Source organism: Nycticebus coucang, chromosome 13, assembly GCF_027406575.1.
Source record: "Nycticebus coucang isolate mNycCou1 chromosome 13, mNycCou1.pri, whole genome shotgun sequence".
In the NCBI taxonomy this organism is placed as follows: Eukaryota; Metazoa; Chordata; class Mammalia; order Primates; family Lorisidae; genus Nycticebus; species Nycticebus coucang.
This window is the reverse complement of record NC_069792.1, coordinates 53,379,666-53,395,837: the sequence shown is the minus strand read 5'-3', so window position 1 is coordinate 53,395,837 and position 16,172 is coordinate 53,379,666. Positions and strand designations below refer to the sequence as shown.

Here is a 16,172-nt window from a genome sequence, read left to right as displayed (position 1 = left end):
ACTCCCCATTCTAACATAGATTTCAAGGTCATCACTAAGGTACATTAGTCAAGATAGGAAAACAAAACCTGTTCTATTTCACATTTTGATCCCATAACCTACATTTACACTTTTGCATTAGGTCTTAACAAATGTTAGGGCCAACACTGTGTAAAAAATATCTTTTACTTTTTTATAAGAACAATTATTATCAGTTTTGCAGAGAATAAGCAACTATTTTATTGCTGGCTCCAGGGACTTCCTCTCTAAGGTTGTTTTCAACTTTTGGCTTTGTAAAACTTATATGATATAGCTTCCAAGATATAATAAATATTTGTTTAATATCAGTAGGACCTTGAAATACAATGATATGTTTCACAGTGGTTGCTGTGAAAGCTCATAATCATTGTATTCTGTTCCTTAATAAGTGATTTGAAATACACACACATATGATATATATATGTGTATATATAGCTCAACAGATCACAAAGAGTGTAAGATCATTCATGGCCTAGAGAGGGCTTCCATCTTATTGTATAGAAATAAGTCATATCCTTCAGAAACAGTTTCCAATGTATTAATACTAGCCAAATAAATGTACATAAACTTACACTATTATAGCAGTATAAAGGAATATCTCAATAGATGAAGTTATTAAGATACCATTTGTTATATACATGTATAACCCAAAAATCATTAAAAAATTCAAGCCAATTAATGACAAGTAAGTTAGCAAAATGTGGTTATGTTAGCATTTAATTTTCAACTGAATGCTTTATTTACTTAAGACTTCCCATTAGAGGTTCTTAAAATTTTCAAATGTATTTTTTTAATGCCACAAGCCTTAGGTGGAAAATATAATGTGTTGTTTTTCCAGGTACGACAAAACCACATTTTAAAGAACCAGCCCTCGTCAATAAAAGTCATGAGCATCCTTTTAAGAAAGCAAAATTAGGTCAGTAAAAAAAAGTATCAACAACCTACCAATTGTTAATAGACATTGGTCAATTAATAGTAATTCTATGCATGCCATACAGATATTGTACCAATAAGGGGTGGTCTTATATTTTATTGATTTACAGAAGATTATTCCAGAGATCTTTTCATCTACCCTTGGAAATGTCTCATGAAGTTAAGAGCTTAGACTATATGTTCTCTTGTTTACATAAAAATTATAAGCATGTAAGAAATGCTGTATAAATTAAAAGCATGTGAGCCATATTTTTAAAATTATTAACTCAAAATGTTTCCTGCTCTTACATTAATAAATTAGCCCCACTTCAATGAGAGACAGGAGTGGCTGTGAGTTACTATAGGCAAGGTAGTAAGTATATACAGGTTACTCCAACAAGTGGCAAGCTGTGTATGGCAAAGAGGTAAATGCTGATCTCATACTTACCAAAACTAAATCGACAGGAAGAACAAATTTAATTTTCATTTTAAACTGTTCATTCAGCTCCTTCACAAGAACAAGGACCACGATGCTCAGCAAAGATAAGAGCAATGCTTCCAGTCGGACAGACTTGATGTTTTCAAAGACATAAGCATAAATCTGCAGGAATGCATGAAACAGAAACAAAACCCAGGGTCACTCACAAAATACCAACATGAAAATACGGCCCCAAATTAACTCAGTGATGTTCTATGAAAACATCTTAATGGCTAGAGGTAGAAAGTTGGAGGAGGTAGAAGGGCTGATGGTGCTGGTGTAGAATAAAGCTCATTTACATGTATAAAATTGCCATGCCCTCGATTCTTCCATCAGACTCAGTGTTTACACCTTCCTACATAAGAATACTAGAAATATAGAAACACTTACAGGCTCAGATGAATGATAAAACACAAATATAGCCTAGCAAGGGGGAGTGGTGAGGAGAGACAGGAGATGTGGTGGGGGTAAGGCAAAGGGCTGGAGGAGGAAGGACATCTGGCGGGATCTCACCTAATGTGCACAATGCAGGGTGTTTAGGATGCTCCCAGTCCCAGATGAGGGCCTGTCCTACAAATTGAAATTGACCTTGGAAGTGAGAGCAATGTAACCTAAAAATGTGGTACCCTCATATTACTTTGAAATAAGATAATAAAAGGGGGTCAAAAAAAAGAGAACACTACTAAATAGAATACAACTAAATAACTAAATAGAAGACCCTTCTGTCCCCCTCCCAGCACGTCAAAGGGTGGAGATGCTCAGTGCTTGCGTGCAGTTTCATCATTGATAGCAGCAAGGAAAGCACAGGCATTGTACCTCTGCACTCCACCACTCTTCTCAGACCCCGGAAGGACACGAGCACACATATAAACTACCCCCAAAGGATTTAAGAGCTGGTACTTAACAGACGCCAGATATTTGGCTTAATGTAGAATATTACCATGTTCTAAGTCATTCCGCATTTGTTTGTTTATCGCCACTTACCTTACACCAAGCACTATGCCCCGTGCTAGCTCTACAATGGTGAACAATTTAGATACAGCTTCAGTATTCACGGAACTCCCAGTCTAGTGTGGGAACTGCTAATTAAAGCAATAAAATAGTGCAGTACACTGATATGAACATGGAAAGGGCAGCTGAAGTATATGACTTAGAGATACGAGTTGTGGGGAGGCTTTCCAAAGAAAATAAATGGAAATCAACCAGATTATGGATGGTGAGTGGTGAGGAAAAGAAATCTGGAGGGAAAAGTTCTTCCTAAAGAGCACGTTTGTAAAACTCAGAACAGAGAATTGTGAAGAAGAATATATGACCTCTTAAAATACGGTCAAGAAACCAATGCAATTACAATAGAATCTCCATAGATGACTATCTACCTACACTGACCACCTCCTTAATCTAATTTTAATAGACCAGACATGGACCACATGTGCATCTCAGTACAGTGGGGCTAGTTCCTTAGGTTGACCACCTCTGTATGTTGACCAGTTTGTTACAGTCAACAAAACTGGTGGTCAACTTACAGAGTTACTATTGTATTTGTCTTTAAAGTTAGCTGGTCTCTTTGAGATTATCCTAACATCAAATAATTTGCTTGAAATCAGGAAGAAGGTGCAATTCATTAATATCAGACACTCAGTCTTGGAAACAAGATAATCTGACTTGGCACAGAAAGTATGATAAATATAAAAGTAATGTCAAGGAAAAGAATAACATTAAAGTCCCTTTGAAAATCGAAAGCATATGTTTATACAACTAAGACCAATAGCATTTTGCCCAACAACTTAGAATCTTATTAATAATTAACACAAGCAGGTGGCGCCCGTAGCTCACCACATACACTGAGGCTGGCAGGTTTGAGCCTGGCCCAGGCCAGCTAAACAACAATGACAGCTGCAGCAAAAAAATAGCTGGGCGTTGTGGTGGGCATCTTAGTCCCAGCTACTTGGAAGCCTAAGGGAAAAGAATCACTTGGACCCAAGAGTTTGAGGTTTCTGTGAGCTGTGACACGACAGCACTCTACAGAGGGGGATAAAGTGAGACTCTGCCTCAAAATAATAATAATAATAATAATTACCATAAGCATCTGATGTACTAGCATAAAAATGATAGGTGAGATTTCAAAGAACTCTAAATTGAGTGTTAAAAGGGAAAAATAATAACTAGTCTAAATTTAATCTTTGCTGCACATTTAATATAAAGAAACCAACTAGAATTTCATCTGGAAAATTAACACAATGATTCACAACTTCACATAGAATATTAAACTTACAGAACATATAAGAAGATTTTGAAAGAGAAGAATCACTATAGGTTTATACTACCAAGCATAAATAAATATGTATAATAAGTTAAAACATAATACTAGTATTAAAGTCTGTAAGAAAAAATTTAAAACAATGAAAACCCAAAAGCATGTAACAATTACATCATAGAAAAAATCCAATATACAATAATGAACAAAAAGAAAGCAAAATAAAATAAATACTAGATTTTAAAAAGGATTAAATATAGGGCGGCACCTGTGGCTCAAGGAGTAGGGCGCCGGTCCCATATGCCAGAGGTGGTGGGTTCAAACCCAGCCCTGGCCAAAAACCACAAAAAAAAAAAAAAAAAATTAAATATAAAACCTAAGTCACTAAAAATATGTTATTTTAAAATTAAGCAGAACACATAAATAGATAATTAACAAAAGAAATACAAATAATCAATAAACATGAACAAAGAGTTCAGCCATACGAGTAATCAAAGAAATATAAATTTAAATCATAAAAAAGCATTTTCTTCTTTTAGCAAATTATTAATGACTTAAAAAATGATAATTAGTAAACTTTGGGGGAAGAAATGGGAACTCTTTCACATGCCCCTATGAGTGTAAATTATTACAATTTTTTGGTTATCTGATAAAACATATCAAAAATCTTTGAAGGTGATAGATATGTTAAAGTACTAATCATTTCAAAACTCATACATATATCAAAACATTACATTGTACACTTTGACTATACACATTTTTTAGTTTGCTAATTATATTTCTTTTTTTTTTTTTTTTTTTGCAGTTTTTGGCCGGGTTTGGGTTTGAACCCACCACTTCCGGCATGTGGGGCCGGCACCCTACCCCTTTGAGCCACAGGAGCTGCCGTGACAATTATATTTCAATAAAGCTGAAAAAATAAAATAAAAAGGCTTTGAAAGGTTCTATTGTTTGCCTAAGCAGTTCTACTTTAAGACATTAAGCTATGAACATTATTAGTCTCATGTGAAAGGACCCAGGTATTCACTGAAGCTTTGTTTAAAATAGCACAAAATAAATCGAAACCATTTAAAAAGTAAAATAAGCAAATTGGCTGAATTCACTAGGTTACACATATACATACAATAGTTTATATCCATTACACCCTTTATTTTAGACAAAAAATATATTTCTTGACATGGGTAGGCCTTTCTGTTACAATGCTAAGTAGGAAAAGCAAGCTTCAAGTAAATATGTATGCTATTAATAATCCCACCAATCACCCTGGGATTATTAATAGCATTCAATACATAAAATTCAGACCCAGGTAACCTGGTGGGACTCCTTTACACTGGTTACATTCCTGATGCCTAGGCTGGTGGCATCAGTATAGTGAGTACTTTGGTGAGGCTACCTACTGAGCAGAATTCTAAGAGATGCTAAGGGACATAGTCCATATAAATTCTTTTGAATATAAAATACTTTGAACCAACAGTTTTGATTGTAGTCAAATTGATTGGTGATTGTTGGGATTATACCTGTGGTGCATCTTACAAGGGTACATGTGAAACTTAGTAAATGTAGAATGTAAATGTCTTAAAGCAATAACTAAGAAAACCCCTGGAAGGCTATGTTAACCAGTGTGATGAAAATGTGTCAAACTGTTTATAAAACCAGTGCACAGTGCCCCATGATCGCATTAATGTACACAGCTATGATTTAATAAAAAAAAAAAAAAAGAATGCTATAATTAGCATTCTAACTCTTTCCAACAATGTAAATGTACTAAGTTACAAGTGGAGCCTCATGTGGTGGAAGGAAAAAAGTAATGCAGATTATCCAGAAACCGCTTTGTCCACACTGTTAAAACAACAGCAACAACAAAACACTAGTTATAATCAGATACATTAAGAAATAAACAAAGGAATTTTTTAAGTTGATTGTGGTGATAAGTTACAGAACTGTGAAATTCTCAAAACCACTGAACTGTACACCTATTGTGGATTAGTTGCATGGCATGTAAAATATAGCTAACAAATGTGTTTTGCTTTGCTTTGTTTTGTGTTTAAAAAGAGAGAGAGAGAGAAAAAAATTATGGGTCAGATTTTCTTTTTCACGGTGTTCTATTTTATGCCATACTACTTGAAAAGAAAATGAGGTACTACAATATCATAATTATTTGACATTTAGATGAAATTATTCCTCTCTTTCTCTCCACATTGTGGGTGACAATTGTTCACAGGATTCCTACAGCAAGTCAAGGAACAGGGTTCCTTTCTCGACGTTACCCATTACTCAAAGCCCAAAATAAAAATTCAGAATGCTATTCAGTGAAATGTGTTCTACAGGGGATAGAGGAGATGTCAAAAGAATTCCATCCAAATTTTTTCTGATGGTTTAACATGATCCATGAACATTATTAAGTCTATTATTCAGAATGATTTGTCAGGAAAAAAAAAAACCAAACATCTAATTGTTTTAAAACATTTAGAGGAGGGCTGCGCCTGTGGCTCAGCGGGTGGGGCGCCGGCCCCATATGCCGAGGGTGGTGGGTTCAGGCCCAGCCCCGGCCAAACTGCAACAAAAAAATAGCTGGGCGTGGTGGCGGGCGCCTGTAGTCCCAGCTACTTGGGAGGCTGAGTCAAGAGAATCGCCTAAGCCCAAGGATCTGGAGGTTGCTGTGAGCTGTGTGACACCACGGCACTCTACGGAGGGCGATAAGGTGGGACTCTGTCTCTACAAAAAAAAAAAAAAAAAAAGAAAGACCCTGTCTCTAAAACATTTAGAGAAGTATTCTTTCTGCATTTTTTTCCATGATATTAAAAGTATGCCATGAAAGTGCCTATATAAGAAAGGGGAGAAATATGTAAAACTCCCAAAGCCATATAAAATTTGCTGTAGTGTGCATTTTGAGAACATGTGTTTGCAGTAATAAAAATGACCACCCTAGAATGAAAAGAATGAGAAAAATCCCCAGGGCTTTTTATTGTCTGTTCAGATTAAACTACAACTCATCAAGCAGAGCATATTTCACAAGATGCTCCAGAAGAACATGGGGGTGGGCAGAAGCTCATTACGACCAGCATGAGGAACACAATCGAAAAGGAGGCTGGTGAGGAATGCCATTCTGAAGACTGTCACCTAGACCCATAGAAAGAAATCACAAGTTGAAGCCAGCTTGTAGGAGATGGTGGCACATGGAGGTAGAGATAGGGATAGGTCTAAGAACACACACAGACACACATTTACATATGCTCATGTAATAGAGTTTTAGGCATCCCAAGCACACATTAAATTTCTCATTTCTACGTAGCATAAAACCAGTCATGGGAGTATGCTACATGCACCAAGCTCTGGAGATAAAAATTACTTGTGAGGGTCTTCATTTGTTTCCCAGATCGCAGAGAAGCAAACCTGTTTACATCTGTGTGGATAAATAAATAGGCTATTTCATCAGAACTGACCAATCTGTTTAATAAAAGAGGAATGTAGCTCATTTTGAAGTTATATTAGTTCTTTAAATTGACTATTACAACTAGACATATAATAAAAAAATCGACATTATTTAATAAGCCCATTTTGTGATATTTCAGAGAATAAAAATTGTCTATCAATAACACATATATCGCTTCTCATCATGCTTTCTGAAATACTTAATGGACATTTAACACATCCACATACACAAAACATATTTATATATTGTGTTTTGATTGGTCATTCTTTATACATGTTTTGTTTGATTGTTTTACTCATGGATTCTCAACTTAGAATAGAGTCTGGAAAAAAAAGATAATAAGTATTTTTGAATGAATACATAACATAGTAATAATAAATCTATAAACAAGGGTGGACTTTGCCCTGAATAAGCAGAATGACTAAGAAAGGAGGGACCCAGATTCTTCTTTTCTCAGTATCAATACTTGAGCTACCTCATATTAGAGAGATTCATAGTTATTACATATTCATTCATTCAACTTGTTCATTGAGGTCCTATTATGTGTAATTCATTGATCTAAATATTAAAGCTACCATTGCAGTAAATTTCAAGTAATCCATCTTAAGTATAGTCAACCTGATCCAAATAATCAGATATTTAATAAACTTTAATTTTCTAAGAAAGAATCAATATCAAAGGCTGATACAGCTCATATTCAGAATTATTAAAGAAAAGATAAAGGCTTCCCAGAGGCCATAGCCATTAAGTTGTTTCTCCTTGCACAACAGTCATGAGAAGGTCTTGAGGGTCTTAAAGATCCGGGAAACAAGTGAAGACCCTCACAAGAAGGTCTTGAATTGTTCCTCATTGCACAACAGTCATAAAGAAGACTCTGTACAGAAATACCTGTGTAGGAAGAAAAAAAATCTAGTGTATCCTCTCTGTTAAATTTCATGATGTAAAGAGAAACAGCTGACATGTTTAGAAAATATTAACAAGTGTTAAAAACTACATGGACTTTTTGTTCAATACTCAAAATATCTCTTTCCTCAGCATTCTGGTTGCTCTAGATTTTGCTCTAATAAAATATACATGAGACAAAAAAAAGTGATTTTAACATTTTTAGAGTATGTCATTGATAATAATTCTTCAGTAGTAATGATTAGTATATTTTTAACTATCCATAAAGGGACAACAAGAATATTTGAAAAAATATATATATATATTTTCATGCCAAAGACATGTAAACCATTTAAGTATTATTTGTCATTCTTATGCTATCTTTGCACTAATCATCTGTCATAAATAAGTTTGTGTTTAACAAGAGAAACAACAGAATGATAGTAAAATCAGCAAGCTTTACTGAATCTGTCAGCCTACTATTTTGTTAGTAGATACTACGAATCTATACTCTACAAGTCTTAAATCCCAATATATGACTTTGAGTCAGCCATCAGCCACAAAGCCTAAACTATCTCCAAAGGGAAAAAAAGAATAACTACTATGTAGGTTTGATATCACATGTGTAAACTAGTTTGAAAGCACATTTGGCATAACCTGTGCACAGATACACGTCTAAAAATATATATGGACTTTTTACTGTGTCTTAGGAAGGGTATCTTTTAAAATAAAACAATGGTAGCACTACCAAATAAATCATTTTACTCAGTGTAATATTACATAATCCATCTAATTGCATATGGCTTCAGAAGCCTCATCTCACAACACAGAGCTCTCAGTGGCAGTCATGACCCTAGGATAGCTTTGAAATGTGTCAAATATGTTTACCAATTATATCATATGCATAAATTCAGTAATCTTTTAATTTTAAAACAAACAAACATGAAAGAAGCATAAAACCTCCTCACCATTCATTCATGGTTGTGTTACTGTAGTGGATGAGTTGTTGCCCCTCAAAAAAACATGTTTACATCGTAAGTCCCGGTGTCTGTGCCTGTGACCTTATTTGGAAAAAGGGTCATTGCAGATCTAGTTAAGTAAAAGATCTTGAGATGAGATTATCTAGAATTACCTGAGTGGACCCTAAATCCCATGCCAAGTGTCTTTATAAGGGACAAGGGAACAAACACAGAGGGAAAGATGATGTGGAGACAGAGGCAGAGAGTGGTGTGAGGCACCCATGTGCCAAGGAATGGAATGCCCGCAGCCAGAAGAAGCTGGAAAAGGCAGGCAGAATTCTTTCTTGGAACCCCCAGAGGGAGCAGGGACCTACTAAGACGCTGATTTTGAACTTCTGTCCTCCAAAAAGGTGAGAATAAATTTCTCTTGTGTTAAACCACGTGTTTGTGGCAATTTGTTGCAATAGTCATGGAACATGAAAACGGTGACCCAATTAAATATGTCACACTTCTGAAACAACTCAAAAAGAATGTATGGGTTGAACTGTGCTCCCTCAATTTTTTTTTTTTTTTTTTTTTGTAGAGACAGAGTCTCACTTTATCACCCTCAGTAGAGCGCCATGGCATCACACAGCTCACAGCAACCTCTAACTCCTGGGTTTAGGAGATCTCAAAATTTATATGTTGAAATTCTAACCTCACATACTTCACACCGTATTCAGAGACAGGGGCCTTTAAAGGAGTAATTAAGTTAAAAGAAAGCCATGAGGGTGGTCCTTATTCAAATATAACTGGTGTCATTCAGGACACACACAGAGTCACCAGGCTGAGCACTGTACAGGGGGACCACCATGTGAACAGACAGCAAGAAGGAGGCCATTTGCCTGCCAAGGGGGAGCTCTCAAAGAAACCAGCACTGCCAGCACCTTAATCTTGGACTTCCCGCCTCCAGCCACCCAGTGTGTGGTGGTTTGTTGTGTCAGCCCTAGTGAATATAAATGGCAAAGGGGGCCCAGAGCTCCTTCCTTATTATCACAGATGTCTGCTAGTAAAGTCCCTTCTCTTCAAGTTAACCAAGATAAAAGTATTTTAAAAACACAAAATGAAACTAAACAGAAAGCTTTGAGTAATGGTTACTAAGTGATCAGTATCATTAGGAGAGACCAGTATCTGTCAAAGACAAGTTAGGGCCTCGTATCTTCAATAATGACCTGGATAAAACTGGAGACATTCTTCTAAGGGAAGTAGGGTGAGAATGGAAAGCAAACTCCACATGTACGCAACACTAAGTTGGAAATAGTCAATCAACACTCACCTGCACATATGGAAGTAAAACTCAACGGAAGTCAAGTAGGTGGGAGGGGGACAGGGATAGGGTACACTCACACCTAACTGGTGCTAGGCACATATTCTGAGTGAAGAGCACACTTACAACTTTGCCTTAAAATGTACAAAACTAAGTTAACATCAGCAAAATGTGTATACCCCTGTAATGTTTTAAAATTTTTTTTTTTAATGAAAAAAATAGTTAGGCATGGTCAATATCTGTGGTAAATATTTCAATTCAAGTGACGAACAAAGGCAGTGCTCACAAGACACCACCAAAAAAAACTTGGAAATCAAGCAGTTTCACACACTGTATAAACATAGAAACCAAGTTCTTAAGACTATTGACGCTTCAGGTTACCTGGCCCATGAGGGACAGAATCAGGGTGGAGACACAGGTGCCCTCAATCCTAGATTAACACAGGTACTTTTTACTGATGCCTCTCTCACAGTGCTTTCAGTTCGGCAAATGATTTTTCCAAATGTTCCTGCTGCTTCCTTTTTTCCTTGGGTTATGGAGGGAAGATGCCACCCTTTGGAAGGGCAGACTACCATGGACCATGGAGTCTTGGATTTTTATGTCTCAATGGTGGGATTCACAGCACCTGGCTGCTTCTCAGGCAGACAAGCTCTTCTCACACCTGGCCTGGTGTCCTCAACACAAGTAGCAGGATTATGTTAGTACAAGGAAAGCAATAAAGCCTTCCAACTTGATTCTGAAAACTGTTAGTATGGCTATCATGACTTTTTTCTTTTTTTTATTGTTAAATCACAGCTGTGTAAATTAGTGCAATCAAGGGGTACAATGTGCTGGTTTCATATACAATCTGAAATATTCTCATCAAACTGTTCAATGTAGCCTTCATGACATTTTCTTAGTTATTGTATGTAGACATTTGTATTCTGCATTGAGTAAGTTTCGCCTGTACCCATTCTAAGATGCACCGTAGGTGTGGCCCCACCCATTACCCTCCCTCCACCCTAACCTCCCTGCTCCCTTCCCCTTCCTTGGCCCTTTCCCCATATTCTTGTGCTATAGTTGGGTTAAAGCCTTCATGTGAAAGCTATAAATTATCTTCATAGTAGGGCTGTGTACATTGGATACTTTTTTTTCTTCCACATAAACATATTTGGTGAAAGTCTACTTGTATCCTACATAATACATTCACCTCTAATTTCCTCTATCCTAAAAGGGAGAAATTTTCATATATTTCCTACTATAGGCAGATGAGGGGAGACATTGGGGAAGAAAGAATGGGAAAACTGCTTAGAAGTTTACTTTCTAGAAGAATGCGGGAGGGGCAGCACCTGTGGCTCAATGAGTAGGACACTGGCCCTATATAACGAGGGTGGCAGGTTCAAAATCTGGCCTGGCCAAAGTGCAACAACAACAACAAAAAATAGCCAGGTGTTGTGGCGAGCAACTGTAGTCCCAGCTACTTGGGAGGCTGAGGCAAGAGAATCACTTAAGCCCAAGAGCTGTAAGTTGCTGTGAGCCATGACGCCACAGCACTCTGCTGAGAGTGACTAAGACTCTGTCTCTAAAAAAAAAAAAAACCAAATCCAGAATAATGGGGGAGCTAATGTTTCCAGGCTCTGTGTTAGCCAGGTAATATACAGTAACCCATTTAATTTCTCAATTAACTCAAGGTGAGCATTGTTATTTCCATTTAACATGGGAGGAAAATAAGGCTTAGAAAGGTTAGGTAAGTTGCTTAAAGGTTACACTGAAATTAAAATAGTCTTGCAACCAAACCTCAGCAGTTGATGGAATAGAATCATCCCAACAGAAAGGACCTCAAAAGGAAAATCATTCCATCTGTGCTTCCAGCATGTCAAGTTTGTACCCACTTTAGAGATTTTGCCTTTGCTTTCTTTCTGCCGATGACACTCTTACAGAACAGAGTCTTACTCTGTTGCCCTGAGTAGAGTGCTGTGCAGTCATAGCTCACAGCTACCTCAAACTCTTGGGCTTGAGCAATCCTCTTTCCTCTCAGCCTTCCCAGCAAATCATTCTATGACTTGGTCTCTCTTATCTTTCTGGTCTTCATTCAAAAGTCAAGTTCTCAGAGCAGGTATACCTGAGCAGACCCACCCCCTTCACTCTATCACATTACCCACTTTCAATCACACTGCCTTGTTTTTCTTATCAACACTCTGAAATTATTTTGGTCATCAATTTGTTTGTTTTTCTCCTCCAGCACTACTTTGCATCCCTCCTCGGTATTTCAATAAAATGTTATGAGAACAGGGATGTTATTATTCCACTAAATCCTTAACACCTATGAGATATTCAATAATTTTGTTTGGGGGGAGTGTTTCTTTGTTTCTTTTTATTTTTTTTGAGACAGAGTCTTACTCTGTTGCCCTGAGTAGAGTGCTGTGGAGTCATATCTCACAGCTACCTCAAACTTGTGGGCTTGAGCAATCCTCTCAGCCTTCCCAGTAGGTGGGCCTGCAGACACTCGCCACAATGCCTGGCTAATTTTTCTATTTTTAGTAGAAAAGAGGTCTCACTCTTGCTCAGGCTGGTCTCAAACTCCTGAGTTTAAGCAATTGACTCTCCTTGATGTCCACCAGTGCTAGGTTTATAGGCATGAGCCACTGTGTCTGGACTTCAATAAATGTTTTTTGAGTAAACTTGCTCTCGTGGTTCTTTAGTCAAGGATGCCTGTAAATCTCTTCCCATTCTTGTGTAGTGTGTAAAATCTCCCCAGATTACTCTATCAATTATTTAAGGCAGCTGGCACATCCTTGGGGCCTTTAAACATGAACCAGAATTGCCTAGGAGTGCTCTCTCCCTGCCTTAACCTGCTTTGGGTTAATTCTATTTGAATCTTCCCTCTAAATAGACTTATATTCTTGCTCAGAGACCCTAAAGTCATCTCTGATACTTCTAAAATTGATGTTGGTACAAGTTCTCCCTGTTCGTAAGAATTTGATGTCTCCTATCAACTTCGCCTGCATGACTAAACATTTTAGAATAGGCATTGATAACATCAAGCCCCTTCAGATGCTTCTCCCTCAAAATAATGAACACAAATAGAAATACAAGAAAAACTTTGAGTTTAATATTATGCCCAAGTTGTGTTTTGATCAATACAAACAAATCCCAAAAGTAAGGTAAAAATACCCAACATTCTATTAGTTTTCCTATCATTATGCTTAAATTTCTGATTAACAAGTATATTTCACACTGTGAACAAATCCATTTGCTATTGCTTCAAGGGATAAATGAATTCTCAGACTAAAATGTGGTCTAGGGGAAGCATGGTATGTTGAACAGCTAAAGACAGCATGAGTATGCAAAACTCACTTGGACCAAATATACAACCAAGTGTGCCAAGGTCCAAGTGGCATGCGGCCATCTCTTGTTTAGTAAATTAGTTTAATTTAAATTACTTGTATTTTGTGGTGATGCATTTTTCAGTGAATTATGGGGCGTGGAGAGAGCTTAGCCTCATATGGTTCAGTTGCAAAATACATATTTGCTCTCTGATTTACAATCTTAAAGTAACCTTTGTTACAAATTTCCACATAACTGTTCCATATACAAATTAAACCTGCCCCATTTTGTATCTCCTGTATCACTGATTGAGTCAAGCTGCAGATGAACATTCTTTTCCTCTCCCCTAAAATTTATTCTGTCCATTTTTTTAGGACATATTGGACATCAAAATTCACAACAGAAATGTCACAATATCTGCAGAAAAATGTGGGTTTTCATAAACCACCAAAGTATGGTCTTGATTCTGAAATCCCAGAGGGCCTATGTTGTCAAAGTAGTTTTCCTCTTCACATATAAACCTCATTTGTACATATTTAATTGTGATCTCATTCCCTATAAAAGAATTTGTTTCATCAGCTCTGATTTCCTTCTGACGTTTCTATTCCATTTTATTAACTTTCTTGGGTCCCTCTTTGCAGGCTTTGCAGTCCAAACCTTTGCTTGTACTTCAAGGATGGCGGTGGAACTGAAACTGTCTGCAGTTCTGAAACTCCCCATTTTTAGGGAGGAAAATAAAAACTTTCAAGAAGGGTAATTGAATATGTTGCCAAACTTGCTTTTGCTTGTGGGTTTAATGTACAGAACTGTACGTATTTATTTAGAACAGTACTCACATAAACCCATGCCAAAGAAACTGGCTCTGCCAAAATTATCGTGGACTGCTTCAGGCTAAGACACTGGCGCCAACTCAAAGAAATCCACGTGTGCTAATATGAACTAGGAATTTTTGTAATTTTTATTATGCCTTTTGGGGAAGACATCCTTTCTAATAAAAAGATAGTTTATCCTATCTCAATTTTAAAAACTTTATTCTAAAGAATTAAACTTTTCCCTCTCTCTGTGTGGTGATTCATTTTATTGGTCAAATATTTGAATCCAAATGAAGACCAGAATAGAATGATGTACTAGCAAGCTAGAATCCCAAGACAGAAGTGGTTATTGTTGATTATTGCTTCAGCTTATTTTTAAGTATATGGCAGCACTGCTTATAATTTATTAAATGAGATTATAACTGCTGTGGGGGATTTGAGTCAAATCAATGGAAATATTTAAAAATAAAAATAAACTATCAGCATTTCTTCAATTCTAATGACTAACAGCAGATATATTTATTTTTTTAAGGCTTCATAAATTTTCAAACCATCTTTACAAGTTGCAGAAATAGATATGACTTGGTTTTGCTATTTAGTTTTGTTTATCTGATTAAGAGTTCTTTACAGAGGAAAAGTATTAAAGTAGCACATTTTAAAAAATCTATAATTTGTGGTATTTAACTATGCTTTACTAGTAAGAAAGGTAATGGCTTCCATTTGGTAAGCAAGTATGCTTCATGTATTTCACTCTGGGAATGAATTTCAACAAGTATGACTATCACCGATTTATAGAACAGGCAACTGAAAGTCAAAAACTTTTAGGCCATTTGCTCAGGCCATGGCTAGAACTATGATCTGAATCTGAGTGTCTGTGATTCTAAAGTTCTTTCCCTGTTCTCTGTTGCCTCTTTCTAAAGAAAAAAAAAAAAAGACTGATAAGTGTCTACTGATTTTATGGGTCCTCATAAAATCACCAGAGCTAAAAGTTAACTCAGGGGAAAAAATAATTTTTACCCAATATATAACTGAAGAATAATATAATGAAGCATTCATCAAAGTTCATTAAGAAACAGCAATATTCTAAAGGAAAGATAGTTTCATTTGAAATATATGAAGTTAGAGGTAAATATAAAGAAGAAAGAAAATGCAAAGAGTAAAATTTGGCCTATAGCATTCTTCTTAGGGATATGGGAGGGTCATAACAGTTATTCCAGAGGGTCCCTTTAAATATGTGCACCACAGAAATTCTGGGAGGGCACCCAGAGTATTACCCTGTTTCCCAAAAAATAAGACAGTGTCTTATTTTAAGGTGTGCTCCCAAAGATGTGCTAGGTCTTATTTTCAGGGGACAGCTTATCTTTCCTGTAAGTAGGTCTTATTTTTGGAGGATGTCTTATTTTCAGGGAAACAGGGTAGAAGAAAGCCTTAAGAGTATTTAACATTCTGAGAGAATCCCTTTCCTGAAGAAATGGGTTAAGAACTTTTAGCTAGAAGAGAAAGAGTGATCCAAGCACCTGAGCTTAGCTGCAATTGGTGGCATGTGTTCACTATGTCAGATGTAGAAAAGTCATGTCTATCCCTCAACCCTACTGGAGATCTGATCTATAATCTAAAAGGACACATTGAGTACATACCAACCACTTCCTGTATCTGATTCAAATTGCTTCCTAAAAACATTCCACTGTGGCATGAACACCTGTCAGCCCAGAGCAACCAAATCAATGGAAATTGTAGCAATTAATACTAGATAATGAGATTATCTGAATAGCTCAGAATCAGGCAGCCCCAAGAAGAACGCTAGAGAAACCA

At 36.6% G+C, this 16,172-nt stretch overlaps 1 protein-coding gene across 1 annotated transcript in view; it reads right to left on the bottom strand.

Moving 5' to 3' along the window:
- Nucleotides 1–16,172, bottom strand: part of SLC26A7 (solute carrier family 26 member 7) — a 152,213-nt gene that overhangs the window by 54,173 nt on the left and 81,868 nt on the right. Inside the window, exon 5 of the mRNA XM_053558910.1 lies at nucleotides 1,379–1,531. Within this exon, the coding sequence (XP_053414885.1) occupies nucleotides 1,379–1,531 (153 nt within the window). The remainder of the gene's footprint in view (nucleotides 1–1,378; nucleotides 1,532–16,172) is intronic.